The sequence below is a fragment of the Macrobrachium nipponense genome, chromosome 9 (genome assembly GCF_015104395.2).
Source record: "Macrobrachium nipponense isolate FS-2020 chromosome 9, ASM1510439v2, whole genome shotgun sequence".
Lineage (NCBI taxonomy): Eukaryota > Metazoa > Arthropoda > Malacostraca > Decapoda > Palaemonidae > Macrobrachium > Macrobrachium nipponense.
This window is the reverse complement of record NC_061110.1, coordinates 105,955,875-105,978,637: the sequence shown is the minus strand read 5'-3', so window position 1 is coordinate 105,978,637 and position 22,763 is coordinate 105,955,875. Positions and strand designations below refer to the sequence as shown.

Here is a 22,763-nt window from a genome sequence, read left to right as displayed (position 1 = left end):
AAAATAGAGTCCAAAATGAATTTACACAACCTATTTTTTTATTCCTTAAAGGAGAGAGAGAGAGAGAGAGAGAGAGAGAGAGAGTAGAGAGAGAGAGAGAGAGAGAGAGAGAATAGTATCATTTCCATAAGAATCGTCATTTCAAAACTCGACTGTTTACAAGAAAAGGAATTACAATAGGTCAGGTCGAAAGAGAGAGTATCCACGATCAGTGAGTCACCATCCGAGAAACTGAAATAAGTCAACAGTATAAAGGAGGCTGGGTGAGGTGACCCCTTGTTGACCGACCTCGGTGGATCACATATAATAAGCACCTGGTTTTATACTGTAATAAAAACACGCGCTTCCTGTGACTTTTCTGGGACACGTGCTAATAAATAAGTAAATAAACAACGTTCCGTTTGCTGGAAATAAAGTTAAAAGATGCATCACCTCCCTTCGTCCTCTTATTTGTACTAATATATATACATATATATATATAATATATATATATATATATATATAGGGCTTGTGCCTTGTATGATAAGGCGCCCTATGAGGTAATGTTAGACTAGCGATAATCTATACGCTAAGTCGGTTGGTATTGCACTTCCATCTTCAATGGAGTGTCTGGGGTTTTGTAGATCACTTACGAAGTCGGTATTATCTTTACGACGATGTGTTGAACTCATGGTTTCGGCTGAGGTTCTTGTAGAAAACACAAGGTATAAAAATAGTATATTCTTCTGAAGTTTTACATGATGAAGATCAGGTATGATCGTACAAGTCTTCTATGACGATAGCTTGATCGCTTCTGCCAATGAATGATGGATGGCTAATCCTATTCCTCTACATGATAAAGCTTAGGTAAAGAGGTACAGGTCTTCTAATGACGATAGCTACACTGTTCTGCCAATGATGATGGCTAATCCTATTCCTCTACATGATAAAGCTTAGGTAAACGAGGTACAGGTCTTCTAATGACGATAGCTAACACTGTTCTGCCAATGATGATGGCTAATCCTATTCCTCTACATGATAAAGCTTAGGTAAAGAGGTACAGGTCTTCTAATGACGATAGCTAACACTGTTCTGCCTGTCTACCATCTCTGTTACAAGTTATGAAGGAACAGACAGTAGTTCGAACATATGAACATACTATCAGATGACATAGTTTCATACGAACACACAATCGAATGAGACACGCTACAGATCACGTAGGCCGTTTGAATAATAGGTCGGGGTAGTTGTCTCAAGCAGGGAGCTTGGACTAATGTTTATAAACAATTGAATGACTACAGGTGACGGCATGTTATCTTAGCTTACATACTTATTGTATACGTCATCTTAGCGTCTCTAGTCTGATCACATTCCTGCAAGCAATCTGGTTGACCTCTTTAGTTTTAGACTTTTATATATATGGACTAACATTCCATATTTTTATTATGTAAACACTTACATTAGCTCGGTCAGCTACCAAAACCAACTACTGAATATTACTCAAACTTGACTTGCATTTGACTTATAGGAGTGTGATACAGACACTATGTGAATATATATATATATAAGTAAATAAAAACTTCATTGTGTACATGAATTGATTCAAGTAATAAAAATATAAAACATGATATTGGTAAATAATAGTGATCACATGATATATATAATGATACAGTTTTTTCACTTCATCTCTTTAAGATACTTATGCTACAGAAAATACTAATGTACTCTGATAATTGCATAGAATGAAGATTACATGATAAAAATCATATTTTAACTGATAAAAAATATCATATATGAATTGATAAAATTATTAATGTTTATGCTGATTGATTCGTTGATTTCTGATTCATTAATCAATATACTAACTCATATATAACTGCAGATATTGGGAAGATAAAAGGTAACAGATTGATTATAGGCTACCTGATTTGTTTATACATTGGTATATGGATTCATATAATTATGATTAATATATGTGCACTTTAAATAGATTCCTACTGCGTACACGCAAAGATATATTTAGATTCTGTTATTATGATCATTTATATAAGAGATTCCTATTGCGTACACGCAAAGATATATTCGACTCTGTTATTTATGATCAACTTATATATAGGATACATGATACTTTATATATATAGGATACATGACCGAGGTTATACTACTTCACTTTCAACTAGCTTTCGAACAACTTTTCGTCCATTACACAGTTCCAGACAACCACCTATAGCCAATTGAAACGGCCTTTTTGTCAATGGTTAAACAGGGAAAATTTGCCTGGGCGGGTCCAACGTTCTATTTTGCGCTCATACTTATTCTCTGCATCCTAAGCTACACGATTACGTTCGCGATGAATAGATCATCCCAGCACGAGTCCTTCGCCAGCAAGTAGAGTTGAATATCCTTCGGGTCGTAATTGTCGGAAAGTATGTCCCTTTTTGTAGTCGATTCCGACAGTAGCCGGAGCATTCCGCATTAAAACGAGATTACGACGAGATACGGTGTCGGTCGAAGAAGTCCATGAAATTCCTTTCACATTGTAGGCGGTTGTTACTTGACTGTAGTCGTCCGCTGCGACGAACGATTTTTTGAAGTTGCGATGTGAAACTCTCGTACTGCAGGATACTGTAACCAGGTTCCATTAATCAGCCTGCAAGTGAAATTATACTTGTCACAAGGGCAAAGTAAATTCAGACGACATCCAAATACATGGGAGGGGAGAGAGCCATTTAGACCAGACTTAACCCACATGAATTCGCTGATATATTGGAATTCAAAAGAGTCAGCTGTACAAACTTTTTTATCCATGGCATTAACAATGAGTGAACCTATCCAGGTCTATGATGACTGTAGAAATATCCATAATTATAACAAATAAACAGATATCTATACAAATCCCAAAGAAAATTCGATATTACTGGTATAGTAAGTTACTAGACAAAGAAGTGGAAAAATGGAGCTATTTGTAAGATTGCCAGCAACATAAGAGTCAAAGAGAAGATTAATCATGATTCTATGTGCCCTAACAAAAGTTTCATATTCAATTTTCTCGTGCGCATCCTCTGAGGTTAACTTTTAAAACATTATTAATAGGTAGGAGATGCAACGAAAAAAACCCACTATGTAACTAATTTCTAAATAAACTTTGGGTTTTCCAAGAAAATGTGACATTTTCCCCATGAATGTTTTACTTGAATTTGTAATAGGCTAATGTTGCAAGTAAATATTTCACATATAATATCTTGATACTTCTAAATGTCTATGAGGTTCAGAAAATTATTCATTTTGTTGTTTATAGAAAATTCTATTTGCTTATTTTGTTATTAATTTTAAAAATGATTGTAAGTTGCTTTGCGCTCACCGATAGACCACCCTGTACCTAACGTCCTGCCTTGCCCATGAGAAGTTCGGGCTAAGCATTCCTTTCTCCAGTCAATCTGCTTTTGCAAGCAGAGACGACACACAGATGAAGCCTGTGTAAGCAAATTATTGAGGTTAAAAGGAACAAATGCTGATACGGCAATGATGACGTCGTCACTTGGCAGGAGATTGCTCTCAGCCAGCTAAGAGTTACGTTACTTGCTATATAAATACGACTTTAGGATAAATTTTTTGTTTTTAATACTGACGACCCCACATGAGAAGAATGTCTGAAAAAAAAAAAAAACACAGTACCAAAATTGAACAATATATTAGTTTCATGTTGGCATTATGTTAAATAAATATTCCTTATTCAAACTATATGAAAAAGGTTTCCATACAAATTCTATATATATTATTAGCCCTGTATAAGATTCATATAGGATTATTCCATAGATAACATTTTCACTTCTAGACTTCCTGACTTTAAAATCTCTTTTATTTTATTTTATTTATTTTATTTTATTTATTATAGTTTATTTATTTATTTAATTTAATTTTTTTTTTTCATTGACTACGAATATAAATCACCGGGACAGACAATATGTCAGTAGGTTTTGATATGTGTTTGAACTTTTAGCTTATTTGTCATTACTAAAGCGTTAAGTTAGAGTTCAAATCTTTACGCATATATATTTGGATATTTAATGGGTTACGTTTGCTTATTGATATTATCGTGATTCCTTTTTTATTATAATTTGTAACCCTTCCGACTTCTTACGGAGTGTATATATTGACTCCACTTGTATCCATATTTATTTTATTTTTTATATTTATTTATTTATATATTTTTTTTATATATATTTGATAAATTAATAGTTGGCTTGAATATTTGGAAAAGTGTTCTAGCGGCGTACCGTATAAGGCTACTTGCGGCATCAATTCTATAGATACAAGATATAAATGATAAAGGTATTTAAAACCGCGAGAACCGCTATAATCCGGTCGGATCCAATATCACGAGTTGTATGTAACTCGTAAGACATTGACACTTCCTATTTAATTATCCGTTATTCTACCAAACCGATTGACTCTGGGTGATCAAATATATTGGTTTTCTTAATGGAAAGGAATTCACACCACGTGTTAAGGAGATTATTATTGATTTACACCACCCACCCCAGAGTCGGATTATCCTGTGTTGATTCCATGTTTTACTGATTTAGCACTCATAAATATTCCTAACGCACTCAATTGCGGTGTTTGTTTTTAGTGCTATTACTTCTATATAACGTGTCAAGGAACTATTAACACTAAGAAGTGTTTATTTCCTCTGTCAGACTCGTAATTCTGTTAATAATTCTACGTATATTCTTTCAAGGATTGATTTGGCACAGGATAGGCTCCTAAACTGACAGGTGTCTTAGTGTGTCCCTTGTTTTCATGACACGTGTTACAATCAGTTATGTGCTTTTATATCTGTAAGCATTGTAGGCCAGTAAAATAGTGATTTGGCTTTCTGTGACATAGGAGGGAACCCTGGATGACGGAATGCAACCAGTTTTATGACGATTGGTATGAAAGAGATTATTATTACTACCTGGTCGTTAGTCATCTGCTGTGTTCTTCGGGTTTTCCTCGTCACAGACCTACATATAATATTACATTTGATTACATTATTCTGATACACATACTTTAAATGTACTTTTGCTTTAGGGTTTCTGCTCAAAAGTGTTTATTGTTTTTGCTTAGCCACTGACCCTGTTTCCGTTTCGAAGTGTTTATTGTTTGGTGTTTATTGCTGCTGACTCTGTTTCCGTTTCGAAGTGTTTTTATTGTTTGGGTGTCTGTTGACTCTTGCTTTGTTCAGTTTGTAACAGTTCTGCGCTCCAACCCAGATATTCAATGCTCGCGATCTCTTGGGTTAAGGAATTTTCCTGTTTAGATACGGTTTTAACAATAGGTACGGATGTTTCTATATTTTTTAGTATAATTAATGGTTTTTTGCTGTATGGTGCGGGATTGCGGGATAATGCGTCAGCTATGATATTTGCTTTCCCAGGTAGATATCTTATCTTGGCTCCAATAACCTGAATGATCATTTGTCACCGAGTTCCTTTTGGACTGTGATTAAAGCCTTTGTTAAAAAAACTCGGTAAAGGACTCATGTTCAGTAAGGACTTTATCAGGATAGCCATAGATTATGAACTTAAAATATACTAGTGAGTTAAAGATACCTAGCCCTTCCTTGCCTATTACTGTATATTTACTTTCAGAGGGCTTTAGTTTACGTGAATAAAAAGCTATAGGGAAGAAACTGTTTATCATATTACTGAAGTAGTATCCCTCTTATTACCCCTTGGTCTGAGGCGTCTGTTGCAATAAAAAAAAAAAAATCCTTATTTAAATCAGGGATTTTTTAAGTTAGGTAAGCTGCATTTTCCGCTTTTAAGATATCGAACGCCTGTTGATGCTTTTCAGACCATAATAAATCTACGTTCTTCTTCGTAAGATCTGTTAAAGGAGCTGTCATGATTGAAGAGTTACATATTTACATACGATTGTAACACCCACTACAGCGCAAAAGTGCTGTATCCCCCTTTTACGTTAATAAGTACCGGAAAGTTATGAATAGCCCGACACCATTACCAGGGACTACTTTTAAGACCTAGACCAGACACATAAAACCTAGATAAACATGTTCGGTTTTTTAAAAAACTCACATTTAGATATTTTACTCTGAGATTATTTGTCTTTGTCTCTGTAGCACTAGCTCTACTTTATGTGAATGTACTTCTAAGGTATTAGAAAAGATTACAAGCTCATCCATATAGGCATGTAGGTATCCCCTAAAAATCTCCAAACACTATATTGTAATTGGGGTGCAACTAAGCCTGAGGCATACGTAAAAATTGATAATGTCCCCTGAGTGTGCTGAAAACGGTGTATGAGGTACAATCACTTAGGTAATGGTATCTGGTAAGAAGCATTTAAGTAAGTCCAAGTTGGTGAAAAAAAAAAAAAATTTAAAAAAAGATTCTAACCTAACAGAGATAAGATTTCGTCGGTACATCGCACTGGAAACTATCGGAAGTCGTTTCCTGTTTAAGCGACAGTAATCTGCGCAGATACGCCAAGTCCGATCTTTTATGGCATGACGTTTGAGGGAAAAATTATATGGGCTATTTGATTTCCTAATGACTCCTATTACTAACATTTTTGTTTCAACTTCGTCATTTATCTCTATTTTAAAATTTCATTGAGAAATCTATACGAATGGTTACGTAAATAGCTTTATGTTTGTCCTTAGACCGTGTTTTGTTTTCAATGACATCCGTTTTTCTCCCAGATCACTCGCTAGTGGAGAAACTTCCTGGTATTCAGGTAGAAGATAAAAAAAAATTCTGCTGAATCACCTCTGCTTGAATGACTTTACGGATATTACTTTAGATAGATATCAGAGAGATTCATCCACGACTGGTTGGGCGTGATTAAAAATTAGCAACAATAAAAAATGCGATATTTATAACTTCTGTATCCACGATATGTATACTTTTAGGGCTTGTTCGCGGAAATCGTATATTTCAGAGTGTCGGGAAGGATTATTTCATTTCCCAGCAAAGTCATTTTACACGCACTAAGACATTCGAGTTGCATGCTTCTCGAGATTTTGCGTGCAAATTGCGACTGCGGTTGTGGGAGAATTCTGTTGGTCATTTGAACAATGTTACGATTTATGAGACAAATGTATAGTTCCTTTATATAAGTTATTATTTGATTAACTGTCTCATCATTTTTGGTTTCAAACGGATTGGTAATATGTTTGAAGGTTTATAGGATTTTCCTTTGATAAACACGCCTTATTTTGCAGGATGTAAGATAATATTTTTGTTATAACCCCTAGGATGAATCTTACAATTACACTAGATACAGATCAATTTTTTTTATAACTATAGAGGTATCTGTAAGCGCTCGCTTATCCGGACTTCTCATTAGGGAAGTTCGAACAACAGACGGTGAGTCCGTAAATACAAGATATTGCGTGTGCTAAAGAAATAAACAAGATATTCTAATTTTACGGCGCGTACAGTTGGGCTTAATCCACCAGTATTTATTATAACTTAATGTATTAAAATCAAAACGAAAACCTGCTCTGATTACTTATACGGTCGTGTGTTTCATAGGAAAAATCCTTTTTAATTCAAAAAGATATTGGTATGAACCAACTCGCTTTCCCCCACTCTGCTAGAGTCGCTTATTGTGTGGAATTTGCTTTGCTTTGAACACTTCGGCAGTTTTTCGACTGACCTTGACCGCTTGACTAGGTGACACAGTCACCGAGTTTGCTTGTTTGATTCTGAACGGGCTACTGTTTTCTATTTCTTTTTGTATAATTAGATCCTTCTCTTTATTACCATCGGAACGTATCGTGTAGCATTATGTTGCTGGTTACGTTATAAAGCATGATGATGAACTATTAGGAACTGAGCGATTACTAATAAGACAAGTTATCTCTACTGTATTCAATTTTAACTGTTTGTACTTCATTCTTTGCTAAAATTTGAAATAGTGAGGGATCCTGGTCAGCGCATTTAGCCTGATGAAAGTTTTTTTACAGACATGTTATTTCCTTGCAATCCAGCCATATTTTAAAGTTGAGTTGAGTCATTGAGGTTCGATATTTTATATAACTCAAAAAACTCAAGGCTAAAACTGCGATCGGGACTTGCAAAGGAGCATTTATTGTCATGACCCGAAATAGTGTTACCTCTAATTTATCTAGATTTGTACGGGTGTTCCACTTGTTTTTTGTGTGTTTTCTAATCACTACGGTGCTTAACGACCCTATCCATGCATCTGTATAAATACAGACGTCCACTGCGTAAACGCATATTCACTGTTTAATATGATTTGTCACGTAAGGGATTAATAATCACCCAAAATTGAATAAAATTAACATAGTATATGATTATGATATTTCAGTAGAACTTCTGGAAAACAGACACTCAAAGATAAAAAACTCGCAGTAGCGAAACTCAATGATGTAGATAATTTCTGTAAAAAAAGTAAGATTAAGAATGTCTCGTAACTTCAGCCACAGGAATAACGAAATTCTACCTGTAAAGGAAACACTCAAAGTTACTCCAAATGAATAAAAAATTGTACTTAGCTTGCTTTTGTGGGAAGTCACGGTGTTCCGATAACGACACACGGCCTTGGTCCTCCTTCTCTATTTAGCGGACGACCTGGTTTGGCTTCAGTTTCCCCCGTGCGCGTTGTTTCGATGATTCGAGCCCTTAAAAATCCGATGCTGCAGACGCGTTCGGTTTGTTTCTTGCAGTGCCGGAAACGCTCACTAACGATGTTTTCTTGAATGATTCTATTGAGAGACGAAGCTTCCGTTGCCGTAGGAAAAGGACCACGTCGGTTTTGTTTTCTTGAAGTTATTCACTAACGATGATACTAAGTTGCTTGACGAATCTTGTTGTTTTCTGGAAGTCGCCTCACTAATGATGATACTAGGTTGCTTGAAGAATCTGCTGCTTTCGTCCGTCGTTTGACTTCATGATTTATTATTCTGTTTTTTCTTCGTAGGACGTTGTAGAGTTCTTCTGGTCCGCTGGCCACCAATTATTAGGGCTTGCTTTGCTTGTATGATAAGGCGCCCTATGAGGTAATGTTAGACTAGCGATAATCTATACGCTAAGTCGGTTGGTATTGCACTTCCATCTTCAATGGAGTGTCTGGGGTTTTGTAGATCACTTACGAAGTCGGTATTATCTTTACGACGATGTGTTGAACTCATGGTTCGGTGAGGTTCTTGTAGAAAAACACAAGGTATAAAAATAGTATATTCTTCTGAAGTTTTACATGATGAAGATCAGGTATGATCGTACAAGTCTTCTATGACGATAGCTTGATCGCTTCTGCCAATGATGATGGCTAATCCTATTCCTCTACATGATAAAGCTTAGGTAAAGAGGTACAGGTCTTCTAATGACGATAGCTAACCAAGGTTCTGCCAATGATGATGGCTAATCCTATTCCTCTACATGATAAAGCTTAGGTAGATGTAGCAGGTCTTCTAATGACGATAGCTAACACTGTTCTGCCAATGATGATGGCTAATCCTATTCCTCTACATGATAAAGTCTAAGTAGAGGTAAAGAAGGTACTTAGGTAAAGAGGTAACAGGTCTTCTAATGACGATAGCTAACACTGTTCTGCCTGTCTACCATCTCTGTTACAAGTTATGAAGGAACAGACAGTAGTTCGAACATATGAACATCTATCAGATGACATAGTTTCATACGAACACACAATCGAATGAGACACGCTACAGATCACGTAGGCCGTTTGAATAATAGGTCGGGGTAGTTTGTCTCAAGCGGGGAGCTTGGACTAATGTTTATAAACAATTGAATGACTACAGGTGACGGCATGTTATCTTAGCTTACATACTTATTGTATACGTCATCTTTAGCGTCTCTAGTCTGAATCACATTCCTGCAAAGCAATCTGGTTGACCTCTTTAGTTTTTAGACTTTTTATATATATGGACTAACATTCCATATTTTATTATGTAAACACTTACTTAATGATATATATATATATATATATATTATATATATGTTATATATATATATATATATATATATATATATATATATATATATATATATATATATATATATATAGAGAGAGAGAGAGAGAGAGAGAGAGAGAGAGAGAGAGAGAGAGAGAGAGAGAGAGGAGAGAGAGAGAGAGAGAAGAGAGAGAACTTTTAAATAAGAAAAAACAGAAAGAATGGGTGGGGTTTAAGGATATTTTTCAAGATATATATATGTATATATATTATATATATATATATATATATATATATATATTATATATATATATATATATATATATATATGAATTTATGTATGTATGTATGTATGTATGTGTGTGTGTGTGTGTGTAGAACACAGTTATTTAATCTCAATCTTCCCGCTCCCAGAATTATCAGTTGATTAATCTGTGACTGCCTTTGGGGCAAGTATTTTCTGTCACATAATTCTTAGAAGACGGATATTGAATAACTGCGATTTATATATATATATATATATATATATATATATATATATATATATACTATATATATATATATTGCAGGTATTTACTATCACTCTCCCATGAATTATCACTTGATTAATCTGTAACTTACCATAAGTCAGATATTTTATTTTACATAAATTCATCGATTATTTTTTGAAATTTTGAACTTTAGAAAGGAAGCAATAATCAAGAAATGAAAAATCTTATTTTCATATCATTTAATAAGTTAGCGCCATAACAGTAAGACGGACAACTTATCACTATTAATAGTACTTGCTCAAAGTTATGAGCACTGTTCCTACTGTGATTTATTTCATATTACTTGTTCATCGCATGTTCAAAAACATGAACCTTTTAATGTGACATCAGAGAATCAATTAATAAAAAAATAAAAACTAGCAAGTTATATAAATCTGCTGATACGTTCAAACTAAGTCGAAATTATCGATTATCGTTACTGCATTTTCGTATCATTTTCGATCTGTAGAATTAAGTTACGAAGATCTTGGTGTCCCTTTTTAAATAATGCCCTTACACAAAAGGGTAATGGGAATAATGTTCTGAGTAAAAAAAAAAAACAAAAATAAAATCTAAAAAGTGTAGAATATGTACCCAAGAGACAAAATTTACCAAATAAAATATATATACATACTGGACAAAATACACCAAATAAACTCATTTTTCTACAGTCCATGACGCTCTCAGTCATTAGGATAGGGCGAATAAAGAATTCCCTTGTTGACAAACTTCTGATTCAGATATGAATATGGATTTATCAGGGCTTACTCAAGTGAAAGTTTTCTAAAGTATAGCCATGAGTTTGAAACAGACGTTGAAAACGTATTTGATTTCAGATATTTCCTCTAGATTTTTTTTCTATGGAACGATAAATATGGCAATTTTTTGAGCCACTCTGCCAAACCTGTTTCCGCGCTTCTTAGACCATTAGAAGGTGAGGGGTCACTTTACTATCTTAATATTAAACCCCAATCTGCTATTGTGACAGGACGGTGTTGAAAGCCAATGAGGAAATTACAGTAAACGAGAGGTCTCACACAAAACCACAAACAAAGGAATAACATTATGGAAATAGTTTAAAACAGCTATAGTCTTGCCACCTCGACGAGACCTCTCTGGCGAGGCGTTGCAAGATTTGCCCTGTTGCCAGTTTTGCAAAAACAAGAACTGACACGTGTGTGACAGACCTTTGAAAGTCTTTGAGACAAACCCTGAGGCTATGATTATAAGATTATAGGGTACTTTCATTTCCAGGTACTTTTAATCTTCTTACTCTCTCTCTCTCTCTCTCTCTCTCTCTCTCTTTTAATTCATACGGCTGTCTAATCGAGAGCTTTTTTATGGTATAAACATAGGTCCTCCTTTCGCCTTTTCATCTAGAAAATATCTATTTATGTTTACGAATGCCTTTTCTCTGACTGCGCTGTTTGTCTACCAAACCACAACCCAGCGATCTTAGAGTGTTGGCAGTTTCTAATTCGCAGCTATATCCGGTGTACCAAATGGATACACAATGTCCATTGGGTACAGTTTGGGTGTCCCGTGCATTTGGTAGAAAATTCTCAGTCAGTGACAAATGTCATTGCAATCACCTCAGCGTTGAGATGAAAGAGTGTGTGAAAGACAGTAAAAAATAAAGTCTCTGAACATAATCAAGATGGTAAAAACTTCACATGAAAAAACAGTAATAGTCGCAGTTTGACTCAGCTTTAAAAAGAATAATATCAGGTAAATACAAATGAATAGTGTAAATGAATGAAAGCATTTACAGCAAATAGTAATGATATATTATTTTGACTACTTTCGGTAAACATGTCCTTGAATCTTATGTAAATGCATTTTAGGAAATCTTTCCCTTCTCTTTGTACCATATGGAGAGCGGAGGATGGAGAGGAAATGATTCCTGGGAAGAAAGAAACTTTTATAGAAATCTCTTGGTACATACATGCAGGCTTTCCCTGTGCTCCCATTCTTAATGTATCAGGAAGGATATAACTTTTAACAGGCAAGATTGAGGTGTCAGTTCTCCGCATTAAAATGAGAGGCAAGTTCTTTTACCTTAACTTTTCCTCAAGGTTTTTTTATGGTTATCTGTCTGTTGGGGAGAAGAAGAGATCCAGGCACAATTAATGTTGCTAGTCTCTTTTAATATATTCTGTATTTTATAAATAATAGATCACTTAAGATTTTTTTAAAAGAGCAGGATATAAATTTGATATTTGGTTTTAGTTATATCAAAAGAATAAATCTCCTAAGTTTAATTAATTTCCCATAATATGAAATGTTTGCTAAAACGTTCTATTCAAGTGGACAAATTTTGGGAAGGTATTGCACGTTGTTCATTGTTCCAGAAAATAAAGAACCAAATTAATGTAGCCTTCCTTGTTAGCAACTGAAAGCTTTTTATCATTTGTTCCTGTTTCTACAACTGAAGCAAAGGTCGCTTCCATTCCGGGTTAACTGTGTCATCTGCATTGCAATTATTTTCCCGAGAGCTATTGCCCTGAAAAGGAAACTCGACAGAAAACTCAAAAATCTTATTGATAGCAGTGATTGGACTAATTGTGCACGTCAAGGTTGTGTCGTAAACCTATTAAGTAAATAAATAAGTGAAAATGTTTGTGAGTACGCCTGGATTTGGTGTTATCTTTCTTTATAACGAGTCGACCTTCTTGCTTTAATGATTGCGTCATCCCTAAGTAAATTTGAAAAAATATTGTGATCTTCCTCAAAATCATGTTGACATCATTAAAGGTATTGTTTACGGAGCTGCCAATGTTAAGCATGAAAGTAACTTCCCTGCTCGCTATAAGAAAAGTTTGACCGATCTTAAAAAGGACAATACTATCCACGTTACAAAATCTGATAAGCCAAAATAGTATAGTAATTTTAGATAAAGCTGACTACAATTCACGTATGCAAGCCCTAATGGATGATGATGTGTCTGATAAAAAAACTAACAAAAAATTCCCTTGATCAAGTCATAAAAAACTTCAATAGCACAGTGAAAAATATCCTTATAGATAAAACAGAACTACTAGGCAAATTGTCAGTCAAATCTCTTTCTCTACCTTACCTGTTTGGATTAGTCAAAACCCAAACAAAGAAAATAACCTTATGCGGCCTATTATCAGTACTGTTGGTTCAATTTCTATAAACTTTCGAAATATGTCACTAAGATCTTGTCCCCGTTACTTGGAACACACAACTGTATCATACCCATGAATGGTTGATAGAGCCCCATTTCTCAACTTTGTGCCAAATTTCCATAAATCAACCAATCAGTCAATCAGTATATGGTCACTTGCAGAGTAAAAAGAACAAGACCTACTGCTAGGATGAAAACTATGACAACTTCTGAGAAATACTTAAACTGTAAACACCTTAATGAAAATTAAAATAGTTTCCAAGGAAGACTTTTGTCGCATCTAATATAAATTGGTTTTCTATTCCTTGTTGGAAAATCTCAAATTGCTCAAGAACGTATACTGGTTCAAGCTAGATTAATTCACTTAATCGTATCTTATAATTTTAGAGCCAGCTAAAGCAACAATTACGATTTGATGCATCTGAAAAGTGAAATTTTGGAAAGCGTTTCTTTGAAAGTATTTTCTGTTCTCTTGTTACAAAAGCACATTGATTTTAATCTTGATATTGATACGTACTTACACAACGCAAAAATTTCATTGACTTAGTAAATTTATGTAATACTGAAATACTACAATTTACCAGGGCCAACGCTTACATGTTATACATTTTTCCCTACAGAGAGAGAGAGAGAGAGAGAGAGATATGAGAGAGAGACTGCTACATTCAGGTATTTGCTCTTCGGTTTGGTTTACCAAATCCTTTTCTTCCAGTAATTGATGCCTTTATTTCATTCCTAATTTTTTAGTGTTTATCACAACACGTTTAATAAAATGAGTGACAGTTTATTCCAAGAAGCAGATATCACCAACCCATTGTATGAGACTTGTAACGTATTGCAGTACATGTAATGATGTATAACAATTTTCTATGTGACTCATGTTTAAAAAATTAGTAAAATTCTTATAAATACATTTATTAACTTTATCTTCGTTGAAATTTGAAAATCAGGAACTGCACTTCGTACTTATTTTTTTTTTTTTTTTGTCATAAACAGACACTAACAATTTATGAACAGCACGATAATGCCAATGATAGATAGAAAGATAGATAGATAGATAGATAGGTAGGTAGATAGATAGACGGCTAGGAAGATAGATAAATAAATAATAAGAATAAATAAATAAATAAATATATAAATAAATAAACGCAGAATACGTCGAAGGAAGTATAAAAAACAAAGGAATGAAAGTCGCAAAAAAAAAAAAAAAAAAAAAAAAAACTAAAAAGTTAAGCTTTACCTATCGTGTTAACGTATTTGGGACGGAATTTTAATTACGCACACCTGGAAAATCGGGACTTTGTTTGTTAAACAATCTGTAACAAACAATGAATGGTTCTCGTCAGTTCGTTTCTTTCTGATCCGTCTGTAATCCGGGCTACCTAACTCATTTGGCTTTTTAATTTTGTCCTTCTCCGTTTTCCTAAAATTAATTTTAGAGTAAGGTAAAAAGAAAATTGCATCGCTCAGGATATAACAATGGCGTCCTTTTACTAAAAAAAACCCACATTAAGTTCAGTATATTCTGTTTGAAATCTCTAACGCACTCAAGGTCCATCATAACCGTTAGGCTATAAGGACTCTTGTCCTAAAATCCGTCGGGCAAGGATCGTTGCTTTAAAGGACGATCTTTTCCTAGAAAAGGCCTTCTTCCCGATTAATGGGAGTGTAAAAGAAAACCAGATCATACCAGGTGATACAGACATTATACGAAACATCTGGAAATGGATACTGATGCCACAAGGGTCTCACCAGACCCTTTCCTTCTTCTGACCGTGCTTCCACTTCTGGCTTCTTAATCCTTTAAATTGCCCCCCCCCCCCCCTCATCCTCCCTCTCACGGTATGACAGTCTCATTCCCGAACTGACCGTAATTGCAGGGTCATGCTTCTCTTACTATTTTTCTTTACTTTTGCATACACGCGTCGAGAATGTGGAATTCCACCGTTAAACGAAAAGAAAACTGTAATGTTTAGAACACAACAATGAAGCCCTTTAGTTGGACTCAAATTAAATTCAAACGGAGTACTGTGAGAATATTCACACTGAGATCTCTGACACACTCAAGGGCACCATGGCCGCCAGGGACTGTAACGGTTGCAAAAGTCATGGCCAGGTAATTTAAACTTTCATCAAGTCCCACGGGAATCGAATTGCCGTTGTAAAGGAGGATAGGATTTCCAAACAGAACGTTTACCCAGTCAACGTGCTATGAAAAACCGGATCATACCGGATGAAACTGTGCTAACAAATTCAAATGGTTTCCTTTTCTTCAGATGATAAAATATAAATCTCCTTTTGTACGTCTTAATATTTGCCCAAATAAATAAATTTTTTAATATATATGAATTTTATCACAACGTGATTCATATAGATGCATTAAGCTACCAATGTCCTTCAGAGTCCAATTCGCGCTACTGCGAAATTAATATATTTTCATATATTTTTTTTGTTGATAATTTCCGTCCTCTCCTGGAATTCTAGCCAGCTCACAGAGGAGCGATCAGGACTTCGGTGATAAATGAAAATTGTATTTACGTAAACACTGGTGAAAAACTGTAAAAATGGTTAAATAGATACAGAAAAATTACGGGTACGTAAATGGTAGTGTACAAAATGTTAAAACAAGCAAACGACAACACCTATACCAGCTGGCCGTAGTGCAGCCTACGTAGGCAGTTGAACATTTATGTGCGGAAAATACAAATCCAGATCATCACAAATAGGTGGAAATTCTGTATTGTAACTTTAATGGATATGGATATAATTACGGAAGTACGAATAATCTTAGAAAAAATGGAAATCATTGTTGTTTTGATAAAGATATTTGCCACCATAAAAAATAGCCACATATATCTTCAACATTCTTTTCCTTCTAAAAGACCATGTCTGTGGATTGTAATAGACTCATTGAAGAACTCATTAGAACGTCTGATTCACTTCCCTTTTCACCATTTCAGTATGCGAATTATCTGCAGTATTCAACTGTTGTCCATATACTGGCTAAATGAGAGTAATTCATGGTAAATGTTTAACGAAATAGTATCTACGTACATACATAAGTTTATCTCTCTCCTGGTTACCTTACTTTTTGCTTGTTTTCCTCTATGTTACCCAATCTATACATAATTCAGAATTTCAAAACCTTATTCTTAAAACAAACGTCTTCCTAAGTAGATTTCTAAAGCAAGTTCAATTTCCTCAGCTTAATGATGTTTAATTGCATGCAGTCTACCTTTTACCTTTTTTAATTGCTACTATTTTTACTATTAATATCAATATGCATTACTACCATTGTCATGAACAATACTATTTTTACTACTGCTTCAGCCACTGCCTGGATATTGTCGATAATAATTTTTATCATTTAATCTAGTGTAACGGATTCTGTTATTATTATTTTTTTTTTATTATTATTATTATTATTATTATTATTATTATTATTATTATTATTATTATTATTCTTATTATTATATATATTATTATTATTATTTTATTATTATTATTATTATTATTATTATTATTATGAGAAGTAGTATTTCTTTTCTTACTAATTATTTTCATAGCCACCAATACTACCAGAGATCAGAGTTTAATTATTGTAGGGTCCTCTCAGTGCCTCACGACACCAAACAATGCTCTAGATAGCCTTTGTCCAATATTTATGCTAAAAGCAAACTATTGTTTTTCATCATATTTAATAAACCAATCGCTAACTCTTACGAAATTATTATTCTTAAAAAAATATAGAGATCAGGTCCTGTAAAATTCAACTTCAGCTATGATATTAGTATTAGATTCAAATTCCAAATCCACAGCACGAAATATGGCACTATTCTTATGGTTGGCGTTCATTATATCGGACCGATTATTGATAGGGGAATATAGAGACTGATGTGATATCCAGTTACCTGACTTCAAGTATAGCTTTCATTACTCTACGAATACTTAAATTTGAAATATAGTCTTAATTTCCAATAAAAAATCTAGAATACAGAGGAGTATTTTCTCATCATCTGTGAAAGTGAGTCTGAAGTCCTTTGGTCCGATCGACAGTATCAAGATGGTGAATCACCCATGAGCTCGTGCTGGCATAAGGCCAGCTTAATCTCAAACAGCAACAACAACACCCATAATCTGGCTAAGTTTGTTTTAGCTGGTCCTGGAAAAAAAACAATGGATGTTTACGTAACGGAAACATGTAAGAAACATTGCACAGAAATTATCCACGTGTACCTTATATTCGGAAATGTCATTCAACATAGATTTACAGTAAAAATGATATTATACTTATACAATGATAATGAGATTTGAATAAATATTGGTTACAATTTTGGAAAAGTTTTATTAATATGAAATTATAGGTAACATATGCAGCTAGTATCAATGCACAACATAGAAAATAAGGGAGCAAAAAAGCTATGCATAGTGATTCAAATGGTAATTTTGTTCGGTAACTAAAGTACTTATAAATTCTCTCATCACGCAAACACATGCTAAACATACATACATACATACATACAGATACATACATACCTACTATACATACATCCATTACATACATACATACATCATACATACATACATAACATACATACATACATACATACATACATATATATATATATATATATATATATATATATATATATATAAAGATATGATTAAATAAACATCGCACAAATTATTTCATATCAGTTAGGGTAGAGACCAGAATCCCTGGGTGTTGAGGGTAAACGAAGGTGTGGCGAAAAAAGATGCTTGTTTCCTAATGGTGTGTCATACCGTGGGCACCGACACACCTCCCAGAGTCAGCCAATCAGAGCACTCTGAGAGACTCTCTCACGCGGTTGTTGCCGAAGCATGGACCCTTCACTCAAAAATATATTCATTATGCAAATTTAATTAGTATTTTTGCTTAAAATTGATCCATTCATTAGACAGTGATCTTCTTTCAATTTAATAGGATGCTTTCCCAGAAAGGAATCTATTTCCTTTATCGAAGGAGCATTGTTAGGATGAGTGAAATGAGATTTGGCATGGCCCGGGTGACTATTGGTCTGGGGATTAAGGACATTTCAAGTTGGTCCCCGCCTCTCCATATGCCCACCTGGTATAAGTAGACCCAATTTGGGTAAAAATACTCAGTTACAAGTTCCTGGAAGTTAAGTGACACGTGACTTGCTTCGTGCAAAAGTGCTTCCAACTTGCTTCAGTTGAAATTCCATCTGCCATAAAATACTGCAAGATGTACGAACAGACGGTTCTTTTGTATGCGTCACAAGGTAAGCAAAGTTATACTTTTTGGTATTTATGCTCCTGTTTGTAAAGATACTAGCTTTTTTAATAGCTTTTAAGATACAGGTATTCAGTTTTCTAGCTTTCTCCGCGTCTCTTTAAAATTCTTGGGGGGGGGGGGGGGGGGTGGGGGGGGGGGGGGGGGGGTGGGGGGGGGGGGGGGGGGATCATTGAAATGTTCTTTCTCCTAAGACTTCTGAATCGTGACATTGTTTGTGTAACTGATTTTGTGTAAATATACATAGAATACTTTTGGTTTGGCGAGATATTTTCCGCGATGCAAATCAAATCGTACTCGACACCCACTTGAGTTTAGTTGCTTACTTGGTAATGTTATCTTATGTAAAGAGAAGGTTTCGTTTCGTCCGACCGCTTATCAATAAAAACCTGCAATTTCTTCGATAAAGTAATTTCCATTGTCATACCACAGAATCCTGTATCTGGTCCAAAACTCATTATTACTTTATTATTTTATCAAGCATTTGTATTCTTATGTACAAATATTTTTTCTTGAATGGTCATCTCTTAGGTAAAGTCCCATTTTCATTAGTCATTATTTAATTTCATAAACAATCTTCATCTAATCCAGCCACCACTAACTAGTTTCTTGCGTCTTTCACTCTATAAACATTAGTTTTTATTAATTTTGGCTTTCAATATAGATTGTTTTTGCTTCATCCCTGATGATATATATTGACCTTTTAATTTTTATCTTGCACTTCATTCAGTTTTTATTTGCTGTTAAAGTTGTCCGTCTATCATACGAAGCCACTTATCGTAGACTAACCTGCGTTCTGTTAGATAGGTTTCTCATAATATGTGGCTGATTTTGATTAGGTAACTGAAACTCAGATTTCTCCATTAATTTAAAATTGGTCGTAATGTACATTTTCCATTTTCCCCTACATAAAATAATAGCAATATTATGGTATTAGAGTATGGAATTTGTCATATTTTCTCGTACTGATAGTTTAGGGAGATTGCTTTGTTTAACGAACATATTTTTATACCTGTAAGCTTTTGTATTAATTTAGTCATGAACTGTCATCACCTTTGTTCACTTTGCTTGGTTTCATGTACAGACCTCCGCATGGATTGCACATTTTCAAAATAAGTTGATTTTTATATTTTATAATTGTCTTTTAGCTTTTTCTCTCCCCCCCGTCATTTTCGTAGCTCCTGCAGATAGCAGTCTTTAGCTCTGTTTAATTTGCTTTCTTCTTGTATGATCTTCACTTCAGGAGGTATTTGTTGTATACTCCTTGGTGTGCAATGTTCAAATGCTCTCTCGCCTGACTTTCATTTTGTTCAAGGATCAAATGGCCTATATTCTTCACTTGCATGTCTGACTACGATATTCCATAAAAGACAGTAAGAAGTATTTTGTACTCCTTGCAATTTTCTTAGTAGGCAGTTAGGGAGACTGTAGTGTACAACGTTGCAGTAGTCAGCCTGGAAAGTATTTGGTTGTAAATTGCTGTTTTCAGTGTATCTTCATTTAAGTATTTTCTAATAAGTGCAATGTTTCTCGTATGATAGTTACAGGATTTTTACAATATGCAATATATGGCATCAAGTATCATGTTAGTGTTTCAAGTGTTTTCCACGTTATTGTGGTGAATTACCGTTTTGATAAGTACGATGGAGTCGATATTGCCTATAGCGTATATTTTTTTTATCACATTTTCCTTTGTAGGCCGGCTTTGTACAAGCAAGCTTTTCAGTATTGGAAAGGTTGTCTGCGCTAAACTCATTTGGACAATATCAAAATATAGCTCAATCACTCATGGGAACCGATTCATTTTATCATAGGTGTATTTTACTTTTCTTGTCTTCTTTTTTTTTTTAAAGTCTTTATGTTCAGTTCTTCAAAACTTACAGAATTTGCTATTTGTCATGGTGATCACTAGGAGATCTGGAGGGACCTCCTTTTCTAAACTATGCTTCAAAGTAGTTAAAGTTATCGGTTAGGTTTTTGTGGCCACTATAGTTACAACAGGTAGAACTTTTTTTCTTTCTTGAGTCTCAATATCCGTCTAAATTGTAGTGGATTTTTTTGGGATATTTTTCTCTTCACTAGGCATTAATTGTAATATACTGTGTTGGTTTTTTTATAATCAAGTCATTGTGCTGGTCTTTGGCCTAGTTGTTTTGTATAGTGACCAATTTTCATTACTTCATGATTCTTTTAATCTATTCCATAGATCTTCCATTTTTCTTTTCTTTTTCTTAGCTTCACGTAAATCACTGTTAATCCATTTGGCATTTTCTTTAACTATTATTTGCGTTGTTACTTATGAACATTTTTCATTGCAGCTTGACCACCAATATACTTTCGCTTATAGACTGTAAAACAGCTTACAAGATTATTCTTCATATTACACCTGCGCTCCTGGCTTGTTTCTTCTAAATAGTTTTTCTTTACGCTCTCAAGTGATAGTTTTTTCAGTGCATAGCCTTTCCAGATATATGCTGAGTGTAACTAGTTTATATATTGTAGATATCCCACATTCAGACTCAATCTAGTTATAATAAGGTAATGGTATGGTTCAATAATGACGTCGGTTTTCTACATCATTCACAAGGTCATGGTTTTTCAAGTAACTATAAATTCTTTGACATAATTATCATTATCATCTAAATTTAGGTTGTAATCACCAGAAATTAGTTAAACAAGTCGAAGAAGTATCTGAATTAGTCTAGGAACTATCTCTTATGATTTTCATGTGTTTGTTTGTGTGTGTTATTTTGGTGTTGATTCAAATGTACTGAACACATTTTGATCAATTATAGATAATTTGCATACTTTGTTAACAAAGATTTCCACCTCACCATCATTTTTGTATTCTCTCAGTTCATAATAAAAGTTGTGAGACCCTTACATTATTGCTAAGCTAAGTCTCCGTTACCATGCATATATTTAGATTGTGATCGTTTATATAATTTCTAATAGTGTTGATTTTATTTTCTACTGAAAGTATGTCTATTAAATTGCACAAATTATTAGTCAAAACCATGATCCATATTATTTTATAGCTTTGACACAAGTTCATCATATACTATGTACTTACTGCCATCGTATGCATTATGTTTGGTATCTCTATGGCCTTTCTTTAAACAATTTTTACACTTTAATGTGGGATTTATGATTTTCACCACATTTAGGGCAAATTTGGTCTTTTTTACAATTTGCGCGCCATGACCAAATTACTGACATTTATAGAATTGATAGGGCATGTAACAGTCCTACAAGTTTGGTACGCAGTCTAACACAACTTGTCACCTTTATCATAGATAGCCTTTCGTATTTGTGGTGTGCGTTTGATGATATAGTGCTTATATTTATAATCTTTGGCTTTCATTTCCTTTACAATGTTCAGGTCGTTATTTTCAGATGATATGTGGTTTCCTAATTTTCATATACATATTCACACATATTCATATATACGTATCCTACAATCGTTTCAGAAATGAGATTACCTATCCATGGATTTTTCTTGACAATGCTACTCATCCTTCGAGGCATATGCTACTTTTATTTTTGGGTTTAATGTTACCCTTTTCATTTATTGTTATATTACTGATGATTTTCTGAGTCTCTGTTTTTCGTCTTTTCCAAGTTTTTCCTATCTGGAAATCTTACAAATATGCGTCCATCTCTCGTTGCTTTAACCTGTTTCAACTGGCGCCGTTGTTTTACTCATGATTTCCTTCTTTTTATTTGCTGTTGTGCTCTCTTTTGTTTGTAAATTTGATATAAGGCACTTTTTTGTCTTTAGTGACTTTGCATAAGCTTTTTCTAGCTTTGTAATAATCTTTACGTTTTTATCAACATTGTCAATTTTGTTTTGAGTTATGAGAG

At 34.2% G+C, this 22,763-nt stretch overlaps 1 protein-coding gene across 1 annotated transcript in view; it reads left to right on the top strand.

Annotated features, from left to right (window-relative positions):
* The first annotated feature begins 15,677 nt into the window (after positions 1 to 15,677).
* LOC135218176 (protein fem-1 homolog A-like) overlaps positions 15,678 to 22,763 on the top strand; it is a 16,096-nt gene continuing 9,010 nt past the window's right edge. The window contains exon 1 of the mRNA XM_064254325.1: positions 15,678 to 15,719. Coding sequence (XP_064110395.1) covers positions 15,678 to 15,719 — 42 coding nt within the window. The remainder of the gene's footprint in view (positions 15,720 to 22,763) is intronic.